General features: G+C 49.4%; 2 protein-coding genes across 12 annotated transcripts in view; one reads left to right on the top strand and one right to left on the bottom strand.

Moving 5' to 3' along the window:
* FBXO34 (F-box protein 34) overlaps positions 1–6,321 on the top strand; it is a 41,761-nt gene extending 35,440 nt beyond the window's left edge. For all 11 annotated transcript variants that reach the window (XM_038137556.1, XM_038137557.1, XM_038137560.1 and 8 more), the window contains one exon: positions 1,417–6,321. In XM_038137556.1, the coding sequence (XP_037993484.1) occupies positions 1,417–3,541 (2,125 nt within the window). In that variant the 3' untranslated portion in view covers positions 3,542–6,321. The remainder of the gene's footprint in view (positions 1–1,416) is intronic.
* A 4,030-nt stretch (positions 6,322–10,351) lies between these two features.
* Positions 10,352–26,685, bottom strand: ATG14 (autophagy related 14). Its single transcript, XM_038137567.1, has 10 exons — positions 26,433–26,685; positions 21,770–21,832; positions 21,592–21,634; positions 21,101–21,182; positions 16,729–16,966; positions 15,839–16,068; positions 15,216–15,333; positions 14,056–14,146; positions 13,854–13,939; positions 10,352–10,928 (listed from the first exon to the last, which is right to left on the bottom strand). Exons 1-10 carry the CDS (start codon positions 26,648–26,650, stop codon positions 10,622–10,624), a joined length of 1,476 nt encoding a protein of 491 aa, XP_037993495.1. The 5' UTR covers positions 26,651–26,685; the 3' UTR covers positions 10,352–10,621.

Below are 26,685 nucleotides of genomic sequence, written 5' to 3'. Positions count from 1 at the left end.
GTGTAGAAAGGTGAGCTAAGCCCTTCCTCTTGATGTACCCCCCCAAAATTTCTGTTCCTGCCCTCCCTTCTTGTCCCTAGAGCCAGAAGGAGGAACCAAACCTCCAGAGAAAGTCACAGCTGCTTCTAGTCCTGGAGGCTTCCTCTGCTTGGGCAACATCACTTATAAATTTGTTGGACTTTACAGACCAACAAATTGAGGTTTTTAGTTAAAAGTTGGTTTTAGCCCAGAAACCTACAAAGTTAGCACACTTAAACAACTCTCTTGGTGTTGGCTCTCAAGGGGAACACGTTCAGTGCCTGAAGGTGCCTGTGTCAGCTCACGGTGAACGTGGCATTAAACCTGCTGCTCTTCACCCTTGAGCACAGATCATCCCTGAAGAGGAGACCTTTGAGTGCGACAACTCAAAGATTACCATGGAAACATAACCTGTGGTTGGTTCTGTAAAGTGTGATGCTCCTGGGAGAAGAGCCTGGAGTCTCCTGGTGGTTGCATCCTGCGTGCAGTGCCCCGGGCTCTGGCGTTCCTGAGCTTTGAAGGAAAGGTGACAGTGGAGGTGTGACAGGACATAGCAGTCTGGGGCTGCTGCTGCAGTGTCAGCAGCATCCAAGGGGTCCTTCACAGCTCTGGAATTCCTGAGTGTAAAATCCCATCCTCGAGAGTGGTGTCCTCAGCTGGATGTCACGCTGCTGTCACTTTGGGAGGGGCATTGATGGGTACATAAGGATCATTATGGGAAAGTCACTGAATTTGCCATTTTCAGTATGCTACAGGAAAGGTTTCATTGCCCAGAGAAGCTGTGGCTGCTTCATCCCTGGAAGTGTCCACGGATGGGTTGGATGGGACTTGGAGCAATCTGAGATAGTGGAAGGTGTCCTGCCCGTGGAAGGAAGTGGAACAAAATGAGCTTTAAGGTCCCTTCCAGCCCAAACCGCTGTGTGATTTTGGGTGATAGGAGGAGATTAGATATCCCCCGGGATCTCTGATTAATATAATTACTCTTGCTAATTTCTCTTTTGAGCTTTAACCACATTTTATCTACTGAAAAGAGTGTGTGTGGGGGCTGATGTCCAGATAAAGCCTGTGACCCATGTGTGCCTTGCAACTGGATTAAGGAATGAACAGGCAGGAGGATGGCTCTAGCTCAAGAATGAACCACTAGCTATGTTTTCACAACTGATACAACTTAAACTGTAGGATTTCTCCTTGCGACTGCCTGGAAACAGATTTCTCTAATGGGAAGTTCTCTTCTGCTGCAGGAAGTTCTTCAAGGGGGATATTGCAGCCTTGGTGGCTCTTTTCCTTTCTCATGTGGTTCCTCTTGAGGTGTGGGCCGGTGCCTGCTCTGGGCCACCTTCTCTAATTCCAGACAGGCGTATTTTGCAACTATAACTTCTTCCCTCTCTGTTTTTCCAGGGTTTCTGGTATGCACTTAAAGCCATATCTCAAGTTACAGAAGAAAGAGCGATCCCCAGAAATAAGCCAGGATTCCCTGCGAGGCCACCAGGGACCAGCGCAAGGAGAAAAATACACCAACTGCACCAAACTGAGCGTTTTCCCAAAGCCCTCCCTCGTGACTCCATCTCAAAAGCTTCTGGGGATTATTTATCCAAATACTATGTGCAATATGAACGGGAAAGGCCCGGCGGACGCTCCGAGTGCAAGGGAGAAGAAGAACGCCCTGTCCGCCACCATCCACCAGGGAGAAGAAGGGGAAGGGCCGCTGGATGTCTGGGCTGTGGTGAAACCTGGCAACACCAAGGAGAAAATCGCCTTCTTTGCAGCCCAGCAGTGCAGCAGCGGCACCCGCACGGGCTCCATGAAGATCAAGAGCACGTGGGACATCGACGGGCGAACGGCCAAGCGCAGGAAAAAATCGGTGGATCTTAAAAAAGCCAAAATCCAACTGGAAAGAATGAGGGAGGCCAACGCCAGGTGCTCCCAGCCGGAGCCTTTCGCCTGCGGCATCGAGCACTGCTCGGTGCACTTCGGGAGCGACGGCGGCGAGGGCGCGTTCCCGGGCCGCTCGCTGTCGGTCATCGAGATGGTGGCCTTCCTGGAGCAGCGGGCCAGCGCCCTGCTGGTGGACTGTGCCAAGACCTGCACGGCCGCCTCCGCCACCAGGCTGAGCTCCCAGCCCAAGGCCGCCCCGCCGGGCCCCGAGCCCTTCTCCTCGGCCGGGGCGTGCGAGGCGCCCGCGGAGCCGCAGGGCGAGCCCGTGCGCGTGCTGGACATGGTGGCCAAGCTGGAGTCCGAGTGCCTGCGGCGGCAGAGCGAGCGCGAGGCCGGGAGCCTCTCCCGCAACAACAGCTTCCGCAGGAACGTGGGCAGGGTGCTCCTGGCCAGCGGCACCCAGCCCGAGGGAGACGTGGGGAAGGGGGGCCCGGCTCAGGGGGACGGCCTGGGGGAGGCAGGGGTGGCAGAGGCCGGGTATGGAGGTCGCTGCGGCCCTCTGGGTGACGCCGAGCTGTGGGATGGCGGCGCCTCTGCCCAGCGGCCGTTTCCTTCGGGGCTGGATACCCGGGTGGGGAATGTGAATTCGGGACTTGCCCACGCGGTGTTGGCCATGACAGCTGGCAGGAATGACGCTGACGCACGGATTGAGCCCCCCGGGGCTCTGCTGTCCCCGTGTCCCCCTGCTGCCAGGCTGCCACCGAATCCCTTGCAGAGCAAGAACGCGACTGTTGATTGTATGTCGAAAGAGCCTGTAATTTTCCCAAAGCATCCTGCTAGGAAGGAGCCCTTGTGCATCAGTATATCAGTCACCAAGACAGAGGAAGGGTGCAGGAAGGAGAAGCTCTCCAGTTCTGGTGAGGATTCACTTCCAGGGAGGCTGTTTTTCCTCCAGGGTGAGCAGCCTGCTGCTCACGAGCAACAGCCACGGCGGGAGGGTCCCCAGGAGAAGCCAGGGGAAGTAGCCCAAAACGAGGATGAGGAGGCTCTGGCATCTGGTAGATCGTGTGTCAGAAGCGGTGTCCCTACAGAGCCATCAGCCCCTTCTGTCCCTCCCACAGAAGGGGCTTTGCAAGTACTTGATGCTTCCTGCCTCAAGCGGCAGGTTTCACATGACTTTCTGGAGACCAGGTTTAAAATCCAGCAGCTTTTGGAGCCTCAGCAGTACATGGCCTTCTTGCCTCACCACATCATCGTGAAGATCTTCGGGTTGCTTCCCACCAGGAGCCTGGTTGCCCTGAAATGCACTTGCTACTACTTCAAGTTCATCATCGAGTACTACAACATCCGGCCGGCGGACTCGCGCTGGGTGCGCGACCCTCGCTACCGGGAAGACCCTTGCAAGCAGTGCAAGAAGAAATACGTGAAGGGGGACGTGTCCCTGTGCCGGTGGCACCCCAAGCCCTACTGCCAGGCCCTGCCCTACGGGCCTGGCTACTGGATGTGCTGTCACCGCTCCCAGAAGGGCATCCCTGGCTGTAAGCTGGGTCTCCACGACAATCACTGGGTCCCTGCCTGCCACAGCTTTAACCGCGCCATCCACAAGAAAACCCGAGGAGCGGGAGCAGAGGTGGAAGAGGAATATTAGTGCACAAACACTTTCCTGCAAGATTGTTTGGGAGAGGAGGAGGAGGAGATTCTCATGCCTTGTGCTGTTTACAGTGTATATAATTGTCGTGATTTTTTTTTTTTTTTCCACAGGGCTATGAAACTGCACATACTCAAACACAAGAGCCTTTACCTTTTAGATTAAAAAAAGAGCTTTTAGTCCATCTCTGTAAATAACACTATAAAAACTAATTGTACATACAGAGTCTACAGCTGGCTGAACAAGGTAACCCCTACAATGCAGCTATCCCAGTGTTGCGGCTATAGGTGTGTGTGTTTTTAAGTGTCTTGTTTCAAAATCTGTATATCCTGTATAATATATGAATGTTTCTGAGAAGAAACTCTAAATAGGTAAAGGTCAACTTGTTTAAAGAAGCTGCAGACAACTTAACTGGACAACCTGAAACTTAGACTATAGAACAGATCCATTATAGTAGCGTGGCAGTGGATTAAAAAAAGAAAGAGAGGAATATTATTGTATAGTCAGAATATAAAAAAAGTTCTTGTCTACCTTACCCATGTTGTCTGGTTGGGTTTTTTTTTTTTTACATAAATAAAATGTGCATTCTAGATCTGCCTTACCAGACTTTCTCTTGTAAGACTTTTGCCCCAAAATAAAAATGCTGTAAAACACGTGGCAGAAACTTGGTGCTGTGCTGTAGTTCAGACGTGCAATGTGCTTTCTCTAGCAAACCTCTCCTCCTACTAACAAAGGAACAAAAACCCCCCAAATCTCTAGTACTTGGAGAACTCCCTGCTGTAACAATCACAGATTCCAGCTTTTCCTTTCCTTCTTGCCCGCTTTGCATACAGCAGAGGCTCCTTTATTGGGAATTCTGGTGCTAGGTGCACTTTCTGCTCCTCCTGCTCCTTGGCTCTTGTGTGGGCACCTGCCCTGTTCCCTGGATGCTTGAGGATGGAGTGTGGGTCCAGCAGGCTCAGTGTGAAGTTGCCCTGGCTCTGGGATGTGCTGGAAGCTTTCCTCTCTGCTCTGCATGGAATTTTTCCCTCGCAGAAGCCTCCTTGCAGTGCTTTGCCTGCTCTGCTGCAGCCCTGGCCTCTCCCCGTGCCGTGGGTCGGTGCTTTGCTTTCCAGGGGAGCTGCAGAGGCTCGTGTCGGATGAACGGCGATTCCTCGCGCTCAGAGCGGAGCGTGGCATCCAGGGCAGAGTTTCCCTGGATCCTTTCCTGTCCTGCAGTGCTGTGAGCCAGACCTCAGCCTCCTGTTCCAGCCCTCGCAGGGTGGAAGGTTTGGAAGCCTGGGAATGGACCCTGGCCAGTGCAGGAGCCGTGTTCAGGGAGCCCAGCGGAGCGTGGCAGCCGTGCCTTTGCCCTGGCCACGTCCCTCCTCTCCCCCTCTTGGTGCTGCTGCTGTTCCTCTGCCCCTTCTCAGGACTCCTGGCTCTCAGCATTCCAAATCTCTGACCTGGTGCAAGAAGAGCCGGTGCCACCTTCCCACGGGGCTCACCTCTGCCCTGCAACCCCCAAGGAGCTGCTGAAAAGGGCAGGAATGGGGTGGCCCTGCACCTGCCTCATCCTGTTCTCTGTCCTTTGGTGCTGGATCAAGGTGTGGAAAAACTGCTGGCTGTGGGGGCCAGGCTGAGCCACCCACCTCCACCTGCCCTGGGCTCGCTGGGAGTCATTCTGGTTTCAGAGCATGAGGAGGACAAAAGGATTTGAAGGCTTTTGTTCTTTCCTTTGACAGTGGGAAATGCAAAATCAAGCCCTGACAGCCTGAAATGTGGGTTTGGTGAGCTCAGGCTTTTGAGGGAAGTTGAAAGGATGTGCTGGTTTTATATTTTGCCTTCACCTGCTCCTGCCACCCACCGGGTGTCATCCACCCCTCCCGGAGCTGCTCAGCCTCCCTGCACTGCAGACATGATGACAACCAGGAGGAATGAAATTAGGAATCTAAAAGAAGGGTGTGGCCACCTTGTAACCGGCTGGGAAGAGGGAGAGGAAAAGCAGGATCCCTCCTTAACCCCTGACTTCATCTCCTAACGGGGCTCAGGCTTCACCCAAACTTCCATCTGCTCCCTCAGCTGCACCTGGACCAGCAGCACAGCAACCTCCAGGCTGTTGTTTTGCCAAAGCCATCGGCATCAAAAAGCCTTCAGCTTAATTCTGATGAGGGGAAAAGGGAAAGAAGCTGCTTTCCTGCTCCTCCACCCAAGACTCTGGAAAACTTGAGGCTGACAGCAGCGAGGAAAGTCCCTGCGAGGCTGGAGTGGAGTGGCAGAGGAAAATATTTTGTAATTAGATAAGGGGCCCGTGAGGTCATTTTGTTTGGAACAGGGTGTGAGATTTTGGTCACCTTTGTTGAGCAAGGGGAAAAATGAGGATGAAATAATATCATGAGGCTATTTTGTTCTTGGAGCAGGTAAAGCCAGAGGACAACTTGCTGTCTCCCCTACCCCATCCCTGCCCTCCCCCCAGGCTGGCTGGGGAGCGTGGGCTGGTTTATGCATCATTTATTACATTGTCTGCTGGAACTGTCCCTCCTGCACAGCATTGCTGTTAAAAATTGTTTCACAGAGCAAACTTTGCATCCAGAAGCGGGTTGGTTCTGAGTGTTGCCATGCTGAGCTGCCTGCAGGCTTTTTTTTTTTTTTCCTGTAACATTGTAAAATGCAGATTTCTGTTTCCTTAAGGAATTCAGGGAGAAGCCAAGGTCTGATGAATGTTAGGGTTTGTTGTTTTTTTTTTTTTTTCCTAAAAAGCAATTAAAAAAAAAATAAAAATCCAGTGTTGGATTTACAAAGTTCAGTGTTTAGGACTGAGGATGAAGGACTGCACCGTGTGCTTGACTTCCCTGCCTGGGAGCATTTGGAGTGACTGGACTGAATTTCCAGATAGGCCTGCAAAGAAGTTGTAATAACATTTCCATTGTCCATAAGCTTCCAGTTTTCATCAAGCTCTGGGGCTCTCCTGGCATGGACAGCTGCCTGTGGCTGAGCCTTGTGGTTGGGCTCTTGCTCCATCCTGGCTGTTTCTGCAGCAGCTTTTCCCTGTCCTGGGCTTTGTTCCCTGCAGAGAAATCGTGGGATGCTGCAGCACAGCTCAGTTCCTTGTGTTGGGCCCAGGTTCCTCCCTGCAGCATCTGCCCCCTGCCAGCCCCTGGAGTGTCAGGAAAGGCACAGGAAAGCTCCAGGGCTGGAGCCCCTCTGCTCTGGAGCCAGGCTGGGAGGGCTGGGGGTGCTCCCCTGGAGAGGAGAAGGCTCCAGGGAGAGCTCAGAGCCCCTGGCAGGGCCTGAAGGGGCTCCAGGAGAGCTGGAGAGGGACTGGGGACAAGGCCTGGAGGGACGGGACACAGGGGATGGCTCCCAGTGCCAGAGGGCAGGGATGGATGGGAGATTGGGAAAAAATTCTTCCCTGTGAGGGTGGTGAGGCCCTGGCATAGGGTTCCCAGAGAAGCTGTGGCTGCCCCTGGATCCCTGGGAGTGTCCAAGGTCAGGCTGGACAGGGCTTGGAGCAACCTGTGCTAGGGGAAGGTGGAACGAGGTGATCTTTAATGTCCCTTCCAACCCAAACCATTCTAGGATTTCACAGCTGCACAAAACTGCACTGGCAGATCCAACCTGAGGCTCGACTCCCACTTCTTGCAGGGTGGAAATGGTGCTGAAGCCTCACCCGGGGCTGCTTCCCCTTCCCACCTGCCTTTGGCTGGTCCGGGCAGTTCTGGTGTAGGACAGGTGAGGGCATTATCAGCTGCTCTGCTGCCACAAACCAGAGTGGGCAGAGGACAAAAGCTGCTGCTGCTGCTGGTCCTGCTTAAGCAGAAGTGGCCCGAGCATCGTCTGCAGGAGCTGAGCTCGGGCCCAGACCCGGCTTTGCCCTGGCCACGGCCTGCCTGCGCTGGGCCCGAGGCCATGAACTGCCCAGCTCTGCGTGCTGGAGCCCCAGCTGGCTGCTGCTCCCACTGCTGGGCGTCCAGCAGCCAGGAAGCACAGGGCCATCGTCCTCCCCATCCCATGTGTCACAAAAAATGGAGCGGGAGGGGTTGTTTCTCCTCCATGGTCTGTTCACAGCAGCCTGTGAACCACCGGGGCCCGCGGGCAGAGCCTGCTGGGCCCTTTCCCATCCCTGTCACTGTGACACTGCTTCACTTGAGTAACTCCAGCCTTCAAAAGACACCTCCCTGCACCCTGAAACGAGCTTGTAACGAGGAGCCTTTGCATGCAGAGGGAATCCAGCACCTGCAGAAACATCCCCCAGCACAGGAGCAGCCCCGAGCCAGGCTCACCCAAGAGTTTATTCCGTTTACATGGACACAGAGGGGTGTGTGTGAGAGTGCTGTGCAGGACTCCACCCCCTGCTCCCACGGAGATGCAGTTATTTTATGTTAGAGTATTTTTTTAGACTGGGTATTGCTTATTCCACCGCTGTGTGACTGACTGCACTGTAACAGGTCTGGTCCCTGTGATGCTTCGAAGGCTGGAAATTCTTGTGACAAACCACACAGAAGTAACAGTCATAAATATACAACTTTAAAAAAATTACTGTTAAAGATTTATTGCAATAATACAATAAAATTTAGAAGAAAAAAAAACCAACAAAAAAACAAAACAAAAAAACCCAAACCATTTGTGTTTAGTTACATCTTAAGTCCGGAAGTTGTGGAAGGGGGGCCGTGAGTTTCCCCAGGTGAAAAAGCCACCCCAGGTGTCACACCTGAGACCCTGCACAGGCACCTGATTTTCAGCACAGGGCTGGGCCCCCGAAATCAGGCCCTTCCTTGGCAGCCCAAACTGGCCACCCCAGGTCACCGGTCACCACCAGAAGTCCCGGCCTGAACTGAAATTCCCGTGTTCATGCTACACAAAAAGTTTTGTAAACTCTCAACTGGCTGCCTTCAAATATTTATAATTATGGATATTCCTGCCCTCCCTCACCCCCCCAGTAACCTGGGAAACAAATCCTGGTGATTGCACTCAAGGTTTGGACACACACAATTCTTCCTCAGCTACACATGTGCAAAACACTTAAAAAAACCACCACAACCTCGTGTTCTGTTACAAAAAAAGGTTCCATGAAAAGCCCCACCCCGACACATTTGAACACCCCCACGGTGCCCTTGTGCACTCTCAGAGTATGACACGGTTGCAAATAAATTATTTTGGAAAACATGGATAGGAAGAATATGGCTTAGAAAAGTTATTGTGTTGGATTTTCCTTCCCTAAGTTCAGTGACAGTACACGAAGCTGAGTCGCGGCCTGACCTTCCGGGGCTCAAAGCACAAAGGCAGCAACGAAAAAGGGACTGAAATGCCTAAAAAACAACAAAAAAAAGGTATTTAGATGCCGGGGTCCAGTGCAAAATCCACGGGGAAGCAGAAGGGGCTGGGCTGCGAGCCCAGTTTCCAATACTGGCGCGTGCTGGTTGCTCAGAGCTGTGAGTGATAAAGTGCTGCGAGCCAACAGAGCCCAGAGCTCGGGCTGGCAGCGGGGCTGGGGGCACCGGCCCCCATCAGCTGCAGCAGCCCAGGGGCCTGGGCTGTTCTCCTAAAACAAACCCAACTCTTGGAGCAGAGGAGCGGCAGGAGCGAGGCTGGCGCTGTCTGACAGCGCGCGGCGCTCGCGCGGAGTTAAGGGTCTTTGGTTTAAAAAAAAAAAAAGAAAAAAAGAAAAACTAGAAGAAACTACTGACAACAGATGCCCAGCTCAGGGCTAAAGAGAAGCAGCTGCCGTGGAGGGGTGGGTGGCACATGGGTGTCACTGTCACACCTGGCTTCCCACCCCTCCTGGGTGGGGACAGGGGCAGCACTGGAGAGGGAGAGGGAAATCCACCACAAAAAACCCTGTGAGGTGGCTGGGAAAGCCAGCCCTGGAGCTGGGATCAGGCAGGGATGTGGCCTCTGTCACCACGTCCTCGTTAGGAGCTGCGGGGCAGTGGCAGAAATCCTCCCTGGTGGAGGGAGGGCAGGAGGCTCCTCCCTCGGCTGGCCCTGTGGAGGAACTGTCCCAGCTCTAAATGTAAACGTTGGAAGCTCTGCTGAGCAAACCACCCGTCAGGGTGTCCCATCCTGCAAGGCAGAGGAAGAGGAGGAGCCCTTGCTCACCAAGTCACCGTTCAGCACCCACCGCCCGGGGTTCCACGAGCCAGCTGTGCCAGGGGAACCAAAGCAACACCTTGGCAGTCAGTAAACAACAAACCCCACCGTGAACACACAAAAAACAGGGTTAAAAAACACATGTAGTGTGGAGAGCGGGTGACTTCACCAAACTGGCTTGAAATGGGGTTTTTCTAATGCTAAAAAGTGGCAACGTGGTGTGGTAACCGATGGATATTATTGCAACAATGCAATTCTGTATCAGCATCCAATGCGGGTCTAGCAAGAGAATGTCCAGTGTTTCTTTGGTGTATGGTATTAAGAGTACAGAGCCTGTGTGCCTCAGCACAACACAAAACTTCTACACCTGCCAGTGGAAACAGCATGAAACAAACCAGTTTTCTATGGCAAAACTGGGTAAAGATTCACAACCAAATCTAAACCAAGAGCAATTTGCTGTGTGAATTCCCTGCCCATGCTGATCATTTGTATTAAAAATATGGCAACAGAGATTAGAAAACATGTTAAAAATGCATAATTTTCATGTCCTGAATGAAAAAAATTTAGAAATACGCATTTTTGCATTATGCAAGACAGATTTAAAACACACACACAAAGGAAAACCCTGTAAGGAGTTAAGAAAGTGGGAACTGCATTTGCACCACTGTCCAGACCGCGCCCTGAGCAGCCTTCCCTGCGCTCATCCCGATCCAAACACTCCAAAATCTGTTTCTTCTTCAGAAAGTAGAGCTGGAGGTCGCTGGGTCCTTTGCCAATCCTCGATGCAGACAGAACCAAGACACGAAGTGGCCTCGCAGGATCCCTCGGGAGCACAGAGCTAATTTACAAAACGGGGCCGTCACAGTCATCTTGGGGAAATAAAAAGGTTTTCTCCGGTTTACAAAACGGAAGTCTGACCTTTCCTTTGTTCCAGGCACTACTTAACTGAATAGGTAAAGGTTGACTACAGCCCGGTCGGGGAGGGGTTCCTGGCACAGCCCCCCGTGCCCGCTAGCGGTGCCCGGTGTAGGCCTTGAACCACGAGGTGACCGAGGCGGCGGCGGACGAGATCATCCCGCCCGCGCTGCTGCTGGCGATGGGCTGGGACACCTGGGTGCTCTGGCTCTGCAGCATCTCCACCTGCTGCGAGGGGATGTCACAGAACCTGGGGCTGGGCAGGTTCTCCCAGTCCGTGCCCAGGTCCGTCTCCTCGTCGCTCACGTGCTCGTCGCCGCTCTCGTCCGTCTCGCCCGCCGCGCTGGGCTCCACGAACTCCATGGAGTCCTCCAGGTCGGCGCTGATCTCGAAGGGGCCGGACCTGTGCGTGAGGACACGGTGCCATCAGTGCCTCTGTCCTCACCCTGCTCTGCATGGGCACAGCACAGAGCAGGTGCCCTGTCTCTATCAGCTGGCAGAGGAGCCGCGCAGGGAACTCGGTGTCACCCCCTGGATGTAACACAAACACTTGGCCCAGGAAGGGACAGGGTTCCAGACCATGGAGCAGGAACGGTGGGAGAGCAGTTCTGCTCTGGCAGGGACAGAGAAACACACAGAGCAGAGAAATCTGCTGGTGATAACTCAGGGCTCCACTGGGGGGAATCCTGGCTTGATGTGGAGCAGCTTTAATTTCCAACACCAGCCCTGGCCAAGCCGAGAGAGCTGAGCTCTGCCAGGCTGTACCCTGCAACTCCCAGGTCTGGCACAACTCACAATGGAGAGGCTTCCCACTCTGCCCCCAGCAACACCTCGAGCTCCTTCTCACTCTGAGCTTGGCCAGACACTGGAACAGGCTGCCCAGAGAGGCTGAGGGGTCCCCCCTGGAGACATTCCAAACCCCACCACATGGAATCACAGAGTGGCTCAGGTTGGAAGTCACCACAGTGGCTCATCTGGTCCCATCTCCCTGCTCCAGCAGGGTCATCTCAGAGCACAGGATTGGGTTCAGATGGCTCTGGATCTGGAATGTCCCCACTGAGGGAGGCTCCACTCCCTCTCTGGTCTCTGCTCAGGGCTCGGTCACTGCACAGGGAAGTTCTTCCTCACGTTCAGGTGGAACTTGTGGGCATCAGTTCCTGCTCATTCCTCTGGTGCCATTGCTGGGCCCCTGGAGCAGAGCCTGCTCGATCTCTGGGCCCTCCCTGCAGACAGGGACAGACAGAGCTGAGGGTCCCTCTCAGCTGGGCAGCCCCAGCTGCCTCAGCCTTTCCTGGGCAGGGAGGTGCTCCAGTCGTGGGCAGTGCTCTGAGCAGGGCCACGGGCTGCAGCTCCAGGGTCCTGCAGTGTCCCAGCTCTGCTGTGACTCAGAGTTCCCTGCTGCCACTGCCTGGTGGGAGAGGCGATTGCATCCTGCCCCATCCCACTGCTTTGGGCTGCCTTGGAAAAAGGCAGATTCCCCACAGCAAGCAGAGTCCCTGACAGAGTTCACTCCAAGCCACAAAACTGCCCCTCGAACATGAGCGGGAATTCCATGGAATCGTGGAATCATTTAGGTTGGAAAAGACCCCCAAGATCACTGAGTCACATTAAACACAGCAACCATTTAACACAGGCAAGAGTTTATCCAGCCTTAGTGGGAGAAGGAGCCTTAAGCAGTGATTTGTCATGGGAAATATTAATCCAGATAATTAAAGCTTGGTAAAATTATAAGCATATGAAAGCAGCAGCATATAAAGGAGATTGTCAGGCAACCACAGGCTTAGGTATCTAAAGGAAAACAAAGAGAGCTGGTTGTTGCAAACTCTGCAGCCAGCTGAGAAATTAAAGGCAAACACTCCTGTTTCACAATCTGGAAAGCAATGGGAGCGCTGCCTCCTGGCAAAGCCTTTTGCTTAACAAGGCCAACACAAGAAGGAGTCATCAGGGTTGAGGCAGAAGGGACCATGAGATCATTCCAAGTGACCTCCTCTCTAAAAAGGCCACTGAGTCCCACCCTTCTCCCTGTCCTGAGCCCAGCAACTCCTGCCTGATGACAGCATCCATCCCAGAAACTCATCCAGCCTTGAGAGGATGACAGAAGGCAACAGAATCCCCACCTTCATTCCTGTGGGTAATTAATGTCTCTGCTAAGTGCATGTGCCTCATTTCAACCAGCTCAGACTCTCTGCTCCCAGTGGTGTCTGTGAAGCCATTCAGCAGCCTGGTGGGTATTTTATCCAGCTCTCCTGTAACCCTTTCTTGTACTCCCTGCACCCAGCTGATGCATGGGGAGCTCTGTGCCACCTGCACAGGTGGCCCCTGCAGCCCCTGCACCCTTCAGAGCAGCTGCTTTCCTTTGAGGACACAGCTCTCCATCCTCTGGCTATCTCCAGCACTCTATTTCAGGCAGCAAGCACAGACTTTTGTCCAAAATCTTTTACAAAGATGTGGCTCCCCGTGTCTGTGGGCTGACTCAGTAGGGATATAACCAGAGAACACAAGGAAGTGGGAACAGGCAGCTCCTCTTAGTGGCACTGCAGGTTTTTGAATAAAACCAGACCCGTACAAGAGAGCAAAGCAGAAAAGCAGATTTCAGAACACCCCTGTGTTTAAAGGGGGAATAAAACACCAGGCACATCAAACAAATATTTGCAGACTCTCTTGGGCACAAGTGACTTGTGTCTGGGTTATCCCAATGGGGAAATCAGTGTTGTTTGCTTTCTTATATTTAACTTGTAAAAAAAAAGAAATAAATTATTAAACCCAGTGCGTGCCTGCCAGAACTGATGTTCTTTTCATCACGTTCTAAGCTAAGAGAACAGTTGTCTTTAATCTTAATTTACATATAAATGAGTATTATTTAAAGGGTCAGCTTTGGTCTAGGCAGTTCATTGACTGGAAGTATTCTGGGAAAGGTTTGCCTGGGATTCTTTGCAGGGTTTGTATTTCTGGATGCTCTCAGGTATTTGCATTTGGCAAGGCGTGGGCAGGGTCACACTTGGAGCATGGCAAAGCTGCCTGGCATTTGTGCTGCTGTTCCCTGGAGGGAAGGAGTTCCTGCTGCTGGGTGTAGGGGAAATGAGTCCATCATCAGCTGCAAAGCCTGCCATAGGCAGAAGCACAGCAAACACACGTCAGAAATTCAATTCCCTACTCAGGATCCCCTTTTTCTGTCCAGTCTGTCCTCCTCCTGGACCTACCCTGATTTCTGTGCTGAGGACTGATCTACAGGCACAGCAGAAGAGAATTTCTCTCACAAGTAACAAGGCAAAGTCATCAATTCCAAAGGGATTCAGCCACAGGAGAGTTCATATTTTGCTTTTCTTACCTGCCCAAGTTCTCGGTGTCTGGGCTGACCAGGTACATGAGGTTCCTGAGGGTATGCAGGGGGTGCAACAGGTCTAAATTTACATGCTGACATGGGGAAGGGGAAAAAAAAAAAAAACCATGATCAGGTCCCGAAGGAAACCAGCAGGCACAGCTGATACTTAAAAAGCTATTTAAAGACATCAAATGTGCATCCCCCCTACCTGAGAGAAGCAGAGGTGAAGGATATTAGCATTCAGCTTCTTCACTGCCCGTGTGAACCTGTGTCTGCTGAGATTCTCTCCACAGAATTCACTGTTAAAACACCACACACACAAAAACACACAGAAAACAAAATGCTGTGAAAATACACTTCCTGGAGGCATCAGCATTCTACGCCCTGGCTTCCTAACAAATCCTGGAGTAAAAATCCTCGCAGTGAGGATTGTTTAAAGTCTACAGCCAGTTCTAGAGTGCTGAGGAGATTAATTTTAAACCTAGCAGGACTGTGAGCATTTTATCAACAAGCTCTGCTTGCCCTGGCCTCACCAGTTTCCACAGGACAGGTGGTGTGAGCCGTAGGGAACTCAGATCCACCAGAGCCAAACTGTTTCAGATCTCCTTCAAAGTCTTGCATCATTTCCTGTTCCCAACCTTTTCCTCCTGTGAGGGCTGAACACCCAAACAAAATCAGAGAATCACAGAAGGGTTTGGGTTGGAAGGGACTTTCAGATCATCTGCTTCCAAGCCCCCAGCCACAGGGTGGGAAAAAAAGCTGAAACTCGACACAACTTTTGTGCCCTCACTTCGACAACCACTATTTAAAAAAACTTAAAAGAATCTCAGCAGCACATCTGGGACCCCTGAGCAGGTCTGAAGCTCCTTCTGTGCAGATCCCAGCTGCTCCACACAGACACCGAAATTCTAACAGTGCTCTTCATCCCATAGGGGGTTTACTCCTAGGTGTGCTGCCCATGGGTTTGTTCTGCCACTGGGAAGGACACTGCTGCCATGCCATATCACAGCACTTGTCCTACAGCACAGGAGGCAGCAGAGCTGCTCAAGAGCTGCTGGACTGGGCTGGGATTTTGGGAAGCACAGTGGGGTCCAGTCAAAGGAAAAGTGCTGTTTGTGCAGTGCCATATTTCACCTCTCATTTGAGGATGCAGAATACATCAATTACAGAGGTGTTATTTTCAACTGTGATGGCTGGTCTCCCTCTCAGGAAGTAAAAAGGGAGGGAGGGATTGGTAACTATGGTCTAAAATCCTGCACAAAAATCCACAAGCCACCTATATTATCAAAAGCTGTTCCAATTAATGACTTTACTCCTCAAACTAACTCGATCTAAGGTCACTGATTCCCCTGCTGTGTTTTTACTTGCCTGTTGCAGAGCTTCTTGGGAAGATTTACATCAAGTATGAGAGACAAAGTGTTAACGAGCTGAGTTGCATAGCACAATGCAGCACTGATGGTATGAGCAGGGTTATTATGTTCCATATCTGAAAGAAATAAAAACAACACGAAATCTTTGTTTTAAATGAAGTCTTGGTGGGTGTGTTAATATGTTCCTGGAGTCTGCTCTGGAATATGCCATTTCTAAGTATGGAGAACAGCCTGAATCTAGCAATCATTTCCAGTGAAATCTGTCAGAAGTTGGAAGAAAATAGTAATTCTTGGAATTCCTGTTAAGATGATGACATGTGAACTGTGTCAAAACTGTGAATAATTAACTTTCTCTATTTCACTGTGCTGTGCATCCCAGGGAGCATTTCATGCAAAAGAAGATTTCAGCAGACTAGTCATAAAATCACAGATGGTTTGGGTCGGAAGGGACCTTAAAGACCACCCAGTTCCAACTGAGCAGGGAATCTTCTCCTAAAACCCCTATTCTGACATTTGTTTCTGGCTCAGGCTGAGAGCAAACGGATCAATCTACTGCTCCTCAGTGCCTTCTGCTGGCACCCAAAGTGTCCCAGCTGCCTGAAACCATGCCTTGTCCCTTACCAGGTCCCTGTGTAGTCTTCTTCTCCTCCACCCAGCTGTAGTAAGCAGAGTAGTCCCCGTTGTTGGGGAGGATGATCCAGGGCCCCGTGATGCTGATGCTGGTGTCCCCGTTGTGGTCGTCACACACCCACCTCCCGGACAGGTACGTGGTTCTCCGTGCCTCTGCCAGCTTGCTCACAGTGCTGGAGGTCATGGCATTGTCACTCTCTGAGGACACGTCTGCAGGGTCCCTGCAGGGCCCAGAGGGGTGGGAAAGAAGTGGTTGGGAATGGAATCAAACACACACTTGGCAGGCACTGAGCCCGATTTCACCCAGGGCAAAGTGCTTGTAGGAATGCTCCCATAAAAGTCCTCAGTCCCAAAACTACTTTCATTCATTCTGGGGTTTTCATTTGGCTGTTTTTGTAGAATCCAGGAATGGTTTGGGTTGGAAAGGACCTTATAGACCACTTCTGCAAAACTCCTCATTCCCAAAACTACTTTCATTTGCTCTGGGATTTTTAATTATCTGTTTTTGTAGAATCCTAGAAAGGTTTTGGTTAGAAGGGACACCTCAACTCATTCTACCCCTGCCATGGGCAGGGACACCTCCTACTAGATCAGGCTGCTCCAAGCCCTGTCCAGCCTGGCCCTGAACACTTCCAGGGATGGGGAATCCATATTTTAAGGAAGTTTAACACTGGACATGCAGCTCATTTCTCTCAGTGGGGAGATGCAAGCACCTCCAGATTCAGATTCTTTTGTCCTGGACCTGTGTCTGTGGGTGAGAACACAACTCCTCCTCCCCACAGATGCTAAGGGAACCAGACCACCCACCTTAGACTGACACAACTCCCTTCTGGGTGCCTAAAACCAAGCAAAATGATCCCAAAAGGACAAGCCTGCCATACCTCATGCTTGTCTTCACCTCTTCCATGGGGAAGATGACCGAGGTGAGCTCCAGGATGTGCGCGCGCCGGAGGTTGGCCAGGTGCTCGTACTGCGTTTTCAGGTCGCAGGTTTTTTTCTCCACCAGGTCTCCCAGCTTCTTGTTGTGCTTCTGGATCTTCTCCTTCTTCTCCTGGTGCCTCTGAGCCCTGCGATAGTGCTTCTGGTTCTCCTCTTTAATCCTCAGCAGCCCCTCTGTGTCTGTGAGAACAGCAGCAGATGTCATCCCTTGGAAAAGGAGCTGGGAAGTGCTTGTAGGACAAGCTTGAGAGAAGCTTTATTAATATTTATGGAAAACAAGATCTATGGCAGCTTAAAACAGAAAACCCTGCTAAACTATTAACTTCTTCCAGCTGCTCAGTGATACAACTTTTTAATCTCCTCTGGAGATCTCCAAAGAGACTGCAACTGGGATTGTTCTTTCCCTATCTTTCACCCAGCTATTTCTGGATTTGGAGCACAAAAGCCAAGATTTCCCAGTTTAATTAAACTCCTGAGGTAATCATCCTGACAGAAATAGCCTGACTGTACATGTTTGCATCGTGCTGGCCAAAAAAGCCCAGCCCTGCTTGCAGCCAAAATCAAGTGCAGATAGCATCTTCATTCAGCAGTCCTGGCACCTCTGCTGCTGGCAGTGTGGGTTATTTGGGATTCTCTCATGGATGTGCTCTCGCAGCACTTGGATCCCAACAGTGCAGGCTCCTTGTTCCCACAGGGAACACTGGCTATCTCTCTTTCCAGTCACAAATGGGAATTGTGCTCATGGGCTTCAGTGCTGCAACTGCCTGGATTCACTCCATGTGAAAAATATCCCGCAAGAACATCTTGAAGCATCCAAGGTTGGGCCTGATGACCTTAGAGGTCTTTTGCAACCTTGATGATCCTATAATCTGCTAATTCAGATATAAAATAAGTGGCTGCAGCAATGAGAGTCAACCACCTCTGTCTTTTAAAAGCACAGGGAAAGATTTCTTGTGCTGTCCCCAAGTACATGTTTAAACTCTCCCCGTGCCCTAGTTTGAAGTGTTCCTGCCCCTGCAGACACGGAGGCTGCTCTCTCTGAACATCAGGAATTGTTTCCAGTCATCTGATCTGCTGCAATCCATGGTGTGTCTGGCAGGAAGGGAGATCTGGTATGTGGGAGATGCAAAGTCCCAAATTAAAGGAGGTGAAAAAAGCTCCTCCATGAAGATAAGAACTAATAATCCTCAGGTTTATATAATACAAATAAGTGACCCCTGTTAGAAAAGCAGTAGAAAAATCCACTTTTCTCTGGGCAATGCCAGAATCCCTATGTGTCAGCTGTAATTCCCTTTCCTTTAAGCAGTCCTGTAACATCAACAGAAAATCAATTAACACTTGCAGTCATATTCCCAAACTCTCCCTTTCCAAAAAGAACGGGAGACAGGACAAGGAGGAAAAGGTCCTGCTGTTCAATTTTCACATTCATGTCTGACTTGAAAGGCTACTTTTTCAGAGTGAACTCCCTTCCCTGCAGGTACAACAGCAATTATTTGGGAGTAGGGGAGACACTGCACTCAAACTTCCCCTTCAGCAGTCCCAGTGCACAGACAACTGTCCTGCCCTCTGCACAGCACCTCTGCTTTATGACCCAGTTTATGAGGTGATTAAAAATCTGTCCCCGGGAGTATTGGAGGACACCACTGTGTCCCACACACCTGCACTGGCTGATAAATGCAAGCCCAGGCACCCTGATCTCTGCCCAGACAGCTCTGCCAGGGATCTGCGAGCCTGTCTCCTTGAACTGTTCTGCACTGAAAGAAGGCAAACACACAGATTTTAAAACATTATTTTAAGCACCACCAATTATTGAGGTTTCCAGGAGAGTCAACTCCAAAAGCAGGAACCCAGTGTTCCAGAAATGGTTTTTATTTCAGAAAATTAAACTATGCCACATCCAAGAGCAGAGAAACAACCTTTCCACACTTTTTAATGTGGCCAAAAGTGACCAAGTTGGATCCTGATCTGTTGGCTACTCACAGCTAGAATTCATTTCTGGTTTCTCTCCAAAAGCAACTGTGCTAATAATAGGTTAGTTGGGCAACAGTCAGCTCAGCTTTTAGGTTACATCTAATCAAATTCACTGTGAGTCAAGAGAAGTTGCAAAAGTTGCAGATAGTAAATTCCACAGAAGAGTGGGAAAATGGAGAACTCCACTCGCTGGTTGGTCCTAACACTCTGCCACCTCCAGAGGAGAGCATTTTGAGAAGAGGTGACTAATTCCTTAAAGTCACATTGATTTCCTCTTCTCCTTTCTTCACAGGCAAAAGACAAAAAGTCACAATCTAATCTCCATAACAATAATCTTCTACCCACTGAAAAGCTTGTTTTTCTTCAACTTCCTCCTCTCTAAACCAAACATGAATTTTCTTAGCTGTTCTATTTAATTTCCAATTTTTACTCAGATTTTCCTCAGATGATTTGTATCTTTCTTAAATTGTTTAAATTGGACACCAGGCTTCCACTGAAGCAACAAGAACACCTGGCACAGCAGGATAACTGCTTCCATCTTAAATACAGCACTTATATTAGTTAACCCAGAAAGAGGCCTGAACCTTTCTGGAGCAGCACAAGATTGATAATTTTTATTTAATTTGCAATTCCCCAGATCCCTTCCTGCCAAATCTCACCACCATCCCCCATTCTGGGTTTATGTTTCTCTTTACAACAATGTGTGCCTTGTTTTTGTCCTCTTCAGATGCTGCTATTTTATCTGCATGATTTTGAATTTGGTCCTGGTCTCCACAGCAGTAATTTCACCATCCAGCCTGGCTTCCTCCACTCCACCCTCTACTCTACTGAGCTATTATGGGAAATACTGACAGGAACTGGGCCAGGAAGTGGCTCCTGCTGAGCTCCACCTGTCTCACCAGTGCCACCACTCTTTGAATGAAGCTTTTCTAACCTTATGTGATGACCTTGCAGGGCTTACACCCGGAGCAAATTTTGTTTGCTCATGACACAGTTTCAGGCAGTGTCAAAATCCAAGTTACGTGCAGCTTCTGCTTCATCCTCCACTGCACCACCTGATCTCCAGATGAGGGGTTGATTTGACATGAACATCATGACATAAATAACAAAACATGGATTTGACAAGAATACCATAACCAAGTGATGGCTATTTTTACCCACCTTACCTGTCAGTTACCAGCAGAGCCCCCCTAGGTCTGTAACAGGATGCCTGTGCCATCACTTTGAGGTTCTGCCTTCCTGCACCTTTTGAAAGCAGGTACTGTTCTCAGCTGCCTCACACACCCTCACTCCCTCACGTGTTCCCAAGGCTCCACAGATCCCTTCAGCCTGTTCCTTGGCTTCCATAAAGCAAACTAATGTGTAGCTGTCTGTTTCCTTTCCTTAGCCTGCAGTCCTCTCATGATGTCAAATTTAACCTGGCTAAGCAGCTGATCCCATTTTCTTTGCAGAAAGACGAAGCAAAGGCAGCAGTGACTGAAGCCTCAGACTTCCCTGCAGTGTTATTTGCTCTCTTTCCTGTTAACTAACACACTTGTCTGCTCCTTCACCTTTTCTTTATCATCCATTTATTATTGTTCCTATCCATCCTCCTTTTGAATTGAAAATAATTTTGCATCTCAGCCTTTGTGATTTTTCACCCCAAGCCCGTGCTAATCCTTTATGACTCTTCTCAGGCTCTGCCTCTGCTTCCACCCTCTGTACGGCTCCTTTTGAATTTCAAGCCATAAAAATATCCCAGATTCAATCAATATGCCTCTGAATATGCTTCCTCTACTTCCCTTGCACATAGGTTGTAAGGAGAGCTGCATATTCTCTTCTGAAAATGACCCTGCAAATTTAGTGGGAAACAATCCAATGGGTTTCAAAAACTGAAGCTTCTGAATGGAGCCTACACCTTAATTTCAGGGACTCTTGCTCAAGTAGGATTTTAGGGTTTTCAGACAGGTGTGGGTTAAAATTCAGCAGTTTCAGGAAATTTGTGACAGCTGCAGAACTGTTTGCTCCTCCTTATCAGGAGGAAGTGATCAGAAACACTACGCTGAATAAAGCCATCTCTAGGGACACAGCCAGAGTCACAGGCTGCTAAGCATTTGCTCTTAAAGCTGCTGCAAAACCATCTCCATCCAGCTGAATAATGTCTGCTGTTTGCTAATTAAAACCCAAGCATAAAAAGGCCAAAATCCACTCAGTGATTTGCCTTCGAGTTGATTTAGGAAGCGACTGTTTGGAAATTCACCATTAAAAAAAAAAAACCTAACGCTCAAAAATTCACCTCAATTGATTTTTCACTCTAAGGCACAGGGAGTTTTTCCACATCACAAAAGCACAGGCATTACTCACGTCTTGTCATTTCATCATTTTCTTTGCAAATGGTCTGTTTCAGCTGCTCAATCCTCATCTTGCAAGACATTATTTTCCATCTCTGAAAAAGAACATTCAGCAACTCTAGGGCACAAACGACTTCAAACACGCTGAATAAATGATTAACAGCAAAGCCAGCAGCTTTAGTGCAAAAAAGTAGCAGGATGCTCCTGAATGGATCAAACAACTAAATATTTCATACAGTGTTTTGTGCACAGAAGAATGCCACAAACAAAACGAGTGCTTAGTGCAAAGCGAATCAGTAAAATAAGTTATTGAACAAATATCTAGTGAGAAATGAAAAATTCAGACAGCTTGGAACACTCTGCTGGCAGAGCCCATTTCAGTTTTGCTTACAACAGGCTCTCTGGGAAAGCAACACAATGCCCTCAAGGTACACTGTAACTTTAAACTATGAGATCTAGGAATTCAGAGAGTTTAAAAATTATGGGATACTTGGAGCAACTCACCAGCTGATCAGTTACTTCTTTGCCTTCCATGGCCTTCAAAACACTAGAGGAAAAAACAGGATTGAAAGTTTTATGACTATCTGGACTTCATCTGTCTGCAGCAATAGTGTGTTAATAGAGACTGTTTCCTTTTATGAGATCTCTTAGCTTTTATATCAATTTAATAAATGCAACTTACTGTTTTTGGAATTCTCTCTGTTTGGTTTTAAGATGCATCAGCCTTTCTTTCTTGTCTGAAAACCTGGAAGAGATTAAATTCTTTTATTGATATTTTGCACAATTACAGCACTGTAAGTTGTCTGAAAAAGATAATAAAATTGAAGCTTGGGGATTCTCCAAACCTCAGCTATCTGTCTTGATCTGGGGAAGTTAATGGCTAAATGTGTAAAACTCTTGCAGAATTCTAGAGCATGAGTCTCACTGGAATTGCAACAGAGCCTCTAAGCTGGAGAAACATCAGAGTGTTGAACTATCAAACAAATAGCAATTTACTGCTATTTCTAGATTTATAGCTTAGCAAGATCAGTGTTTTGTGTGTTACAAAAAACATGGATACTTAAAAAACCTTCAGTCGCTGGAGAAATTAAAAGTACTATCTCACACAGCCCATGACCCAAATGTCTGCTTCAGCTCTGCTTCACTGGACTCTAGGATACAGGAACTGATCAGAAGGGAATTTTTGCAGGATTCACCATCCTGTGTTTTCACCCTTTGAGTACACAGAAAAGCCACGTTCTGCCCCCCTTTTTGTTCCACAATCCATTCTATTTTTCTCTGCAATATTTTGAGTTGACAATTTCATCCTACCAGAGCTGTGATATTTGCAGATGCCCCATCCCTGGAAGCGTTCAAGGCCCATGGCAGGGGGTGGAACTAGATGGTCCTTAAGGTCCCTTCCAACCCAAACCATGAGATTTTATGATTTCACCTTCATTTCATGGACATTTATGCTTTATTTAGAAAGAATAATGCACTAAGCCTTGACAGGATGACATCTTGGTTTTCCCTCTCTGTGGATTTGATTTCAGGTGAAACTTCAAAATGCTTCATTTTTCTCCTTCAAGTGCTGAAATCTGAAAGCTTGGTGACTACCTTTGGATTCAGAGCGTGTGTAACCACCCTCCCACATGACATTAGCATCAGAACAACAAAACCACTGGCTGCTGCTTTTGTAGTCAAGCAAAAGAATCTGTTTTCCTTCCAAAACAAACCAAAACCAAATGCAGGTGCTTGGCACAAAAGCCAGAGGCCACACGTGAGCTGGAGGAATGCGGTGCAACTGGAGCCCAGCTGCTCAGCCCAGCTCATCTCCTCTTCCTGTGTGTCCTCACCCCAGGAGTCACCCTGGAAATGACAGAAGGCCCTGCACGAGCCTCCTGTTTACCTCAGAGCAGAGCACACCTACTGCACCCCGACCTTTGGCTGCCACCAAAAATCCCCTGGCCCAGAAACACAGAGCTCAGCAGCCACCCAGGAGAGCGCTGGGCTAAGCTGGCAATTCTTGGTTCCTGAGCTGGATTCACGGGCACAGAATCACCCAATTCCTGTCCATCACACCAGCAAAAAGCTGAATGATCCATCAAAGAACACAGGAATAAATGAAGTTCTGGCTGCGGGGGGAAGACAGAAGTATTTGTGGAAGCCTGTGGAAATTCCAGCTCACCACGCGCTTCGGCAGCGATGTCAAACAGCTCCTACCAAATCCTCCAGCAGGTTCCTCCTAAGCAAACATTTCCACTGCTTTATATAGCTCTGATTTCAATTGCACTGCATCCTGCAACTCCTTCTTCTTTATATAACTTTAGCCTTTCAATTTGGCAAAGAAACAAAACTGGGGATGAATTATTATAGGAACTCCCATAAAATGTAAACTGAGAGGAGAGAACATCTTGAATTGCCCATGAAATGTTTCTCTTTCCTCAAGTCTTATCACATTAAGGTGAGATTTTCTGTGGTTGCCTGGCTTATTTCCACATGTTCATGATTAGAGAGAAGCAACCAGAGAGAGGGGCTTCCTAATCAACTAATCAGCAGTTGATTAATGCTGAAGGAGCTGAGGGCACTATATTCACTATAACTCCCCTGCTGAAAAAAAATCACTATTCCTAACCAGAACCCTTAGCTTGGAGAAATTAGCCAGGCTCAGACGTCACAATTACATTGTCTTTGGCTTTTGCCATCTGCAGATACACAAAGCAAAGCAATTCAGCAGTCTGGGAAACACAGTCTGAGAATTTATGCACACAACAGGCTGGAGGACACTCCCAGGAGGCAGAAGAACCTCCGAGCTGAGACCAACATCAAGATGCCAGCTTGGCTTTTGAATACGCAACGCATTAGTCATGAAAAGAAGGATGGCAGCGACTGCTCTACTGGAGGACTTCTGGACTACTCATCCTTAATTGTAGCTCTCCTTAAGTAATTAATCTCAACAGCTCCTCAGTCTCTCCCCCTCACAGATACGGGGTGTGATTTTTGCCAGACAGATGAAAAACTTCCAATTTTACTGTAGTTCTTCTAAAAGTTAGCACACAAAACAGTCCCAGGAAATCTGAAATGATTAGAACATGGAACTGCTTGTCTTCATATAAGGAAAATTCACAAGAAAATTCTAAAAATAAACCACTGTTGGATACAAGGAGTAATGCTTGGTTTCTTTCTATTTAACCAGAAGATAATGATCATTTTTCCCCATCTGTAACACTTCAAAAAGACAAACGGGAGGCCCAAGTGCCCCCAAACACTTCCACATTCTGAATTTCTCACCCTGAGCCACTCAGCAAAGCCCTTGCCACGACACTCCTCCAGCAGTGGCTGATCTAAAATTAACCCAGGTACTACTAGAAGGCATAAAATAAATAAATAAACAACGATGGCTGTAAACACCAGCTGAAAGGCACCCAGTGAACTGCACCTGTCCCTGCCTGGCTCTGCCCTGCTGCTGCCTGGTCACCATTTCAAACATCTCCCCCTCTCCCAGGGCTCACATCACAAGAAACTCAGAGACACCCACAAAGAGCAAACAAAGAAAACTGACCTCTTCCCCCCTCTTAAATCAGTCATTCCCAATATTAATTAGAGAATGCAAACAAAATGTTTCAGGCACGGTTTAAACATAATCCCATTATCCTCAAAACCCAAGCTTTTGTCCCTACACAGAGTTCCTGCAGCCACTGGGGATTTTTAGGTTGTTAACATTGTGTTATTCACACAGGAGTGCTGCTCCTTTAATTCATTAAAATAAATTTGCCGTTTTTAATGAATTGCGCTACTGCAATTAATTCATGGAAAAGTTTTGAGCAGCAGGAGAAACAAAGCCTGGGGAAATGGAGTGTGTAGGGAGGCCCCAGGTTAATACAACAGCAGTGACCCTCAGAGATGGAACTGTGATGACCAGGCAGAGAAGAGGGGAAAAAAAGACCAAAAAAAAAAAAAAGAGATTAAGAGATTTAATCCTTGCAGTTAAAAAACACAAGGTAAATATACAGGAGCCTTTCCAGGCACAGACAAGTGGGGCAGTGAAAGCTTCTCAGGAGGATGCAGTGACAACTGTCAGACAGAAAAGCTGATCCTGTCTCATGTGAGAAGATAAAGAGGGTTTTCCCTTACACTGCTGCTTCTTTAGGACTTCATTTTCCTGATGGACACAGACTTCTTAAGCCTTGGTTAATGCAAAACAATAGAGCTTCAACTGTAACAAAGGCTACAATTGAATTTCTATAATTAAACCTGATGTTTAGCCAAAAACTTCAGGCTGCAAAAGAGACAGGAAAAAAACAAACTTGGTTTATATTCCAAGCTCCATATCCAACCCTTCAATAGAATCTGCAGAAAACCCCAAGCAGTCTCACACAACTACACGTTTTCCACCTATTTCAGACAGGCTAAATCTAGTTCGTGGTTCTCCAGCACAGCTTTTTTACATTAAAAAAGGGAAAGCCATCCAGTGACAGACTAAAGTCTGAGTTCTGCAAGCTGACTCACACTGGCTGACAGCATTTCCCCGCTTCCGTGGATGTTGGTGGGTGAAAGGCACCACTGTCCCCTTGTTCCTGGGGACACAAGGAGCCTTTGGAGCGAGGACACCGCCACCCCACACACTGGTGGCTGCTCGCCACCCTCCCAAAATAGCCCCAGGAATCGCTCCCAACAGCTGCTAACGAGGGACCAAGAACACGGTGGCAGCCAAGGATCAGAGCCATTCCAGACATGGCCCTGGGGACTTTTGAAGAATCTGGGATGGACAGCAGCGGCGGAGGAGCCATCTGACTCATTCCATGAGGAAATTTGTTTATGGGCACAGCGCTCAGCCAGGGAGAGCCGGAGCTCCAAAAGGAGCAGCATGGCACACCGTCAACTCAAGTGAATACTTTTTTTGTCCACATTTATGGGTATACACACAGGAAAACGTTTATTTTCTTTCTTATACACCTTCCTAATTTTGCTTAACGATTTAGAAAACTACCGTTTAAGGAGTGTTGACAAAAAGAGGCAACCCGTTTGAAATAACACTGCACGGGTCTCTGTGCCCTGAACTGCCTGGAGCTTCAGTGGCTACATCAACACGGACACATCTGCACCTGACCGAGTGAAACTCGGGCTCACTCCTTAATTATTATTATTATTACTACAAGTATTATTATTTCAAGGCTCGTACGAGGGTCCTGCTGCGTCCGACCCCAGCCCCGGGGTGGGCCCGGCGGCCCCCGGAGCGTTCCCCACCCACACCCTGAGCCCCCCGAGCCCCGGGACAGCGGGAAAGGGGCACAACCCGGCCCCCACCCCCGGCCCCGAGGCAGGGCAGGGAGAGGCCGCCCCGCTCCCCTCAGCGCCGCCGGTACCTCTCGGAGTCGCGCCCGTCGAAGAAGACGAAGTCGCCGCTCTGCACGCACTTGGCGCAGGTGAGGCGGCGCCGCGTGGTGTTGCAGAGCGGGCACCGCTCCACCGCCACGTAGAGACCCTCGGCGTCCTCCTCGGCGCCCCGCAGAGCCCCGGGCGCGGCCGCGCTGCCCCCGCCCGGCCCCGCGGGCTGCGGCCGGCGGCCGCTGGGAGCCGCCATGTTGGGGCCGCGGGTCACGTGGGACGCTGTTGCCG

Source organism: Motacilla alba, chromosome 5 (assembly GCF_015832195.1).
Source record: "Motacilla alba alba isolate MOTALB_02 chromosome 5, Motacilla_alba_V1.0_pri, whole genome shotgun sequence".
NCBI lineage: Eukaryota > Metazoa > Chordata > Aves > Passeriformes > Motacillidae > Motacilla > Motacilla alba.
Note: the sequence above shows the minus strand (reverse complement) of the source record. Positions and strands in the feature narration are given on the sequence as shown.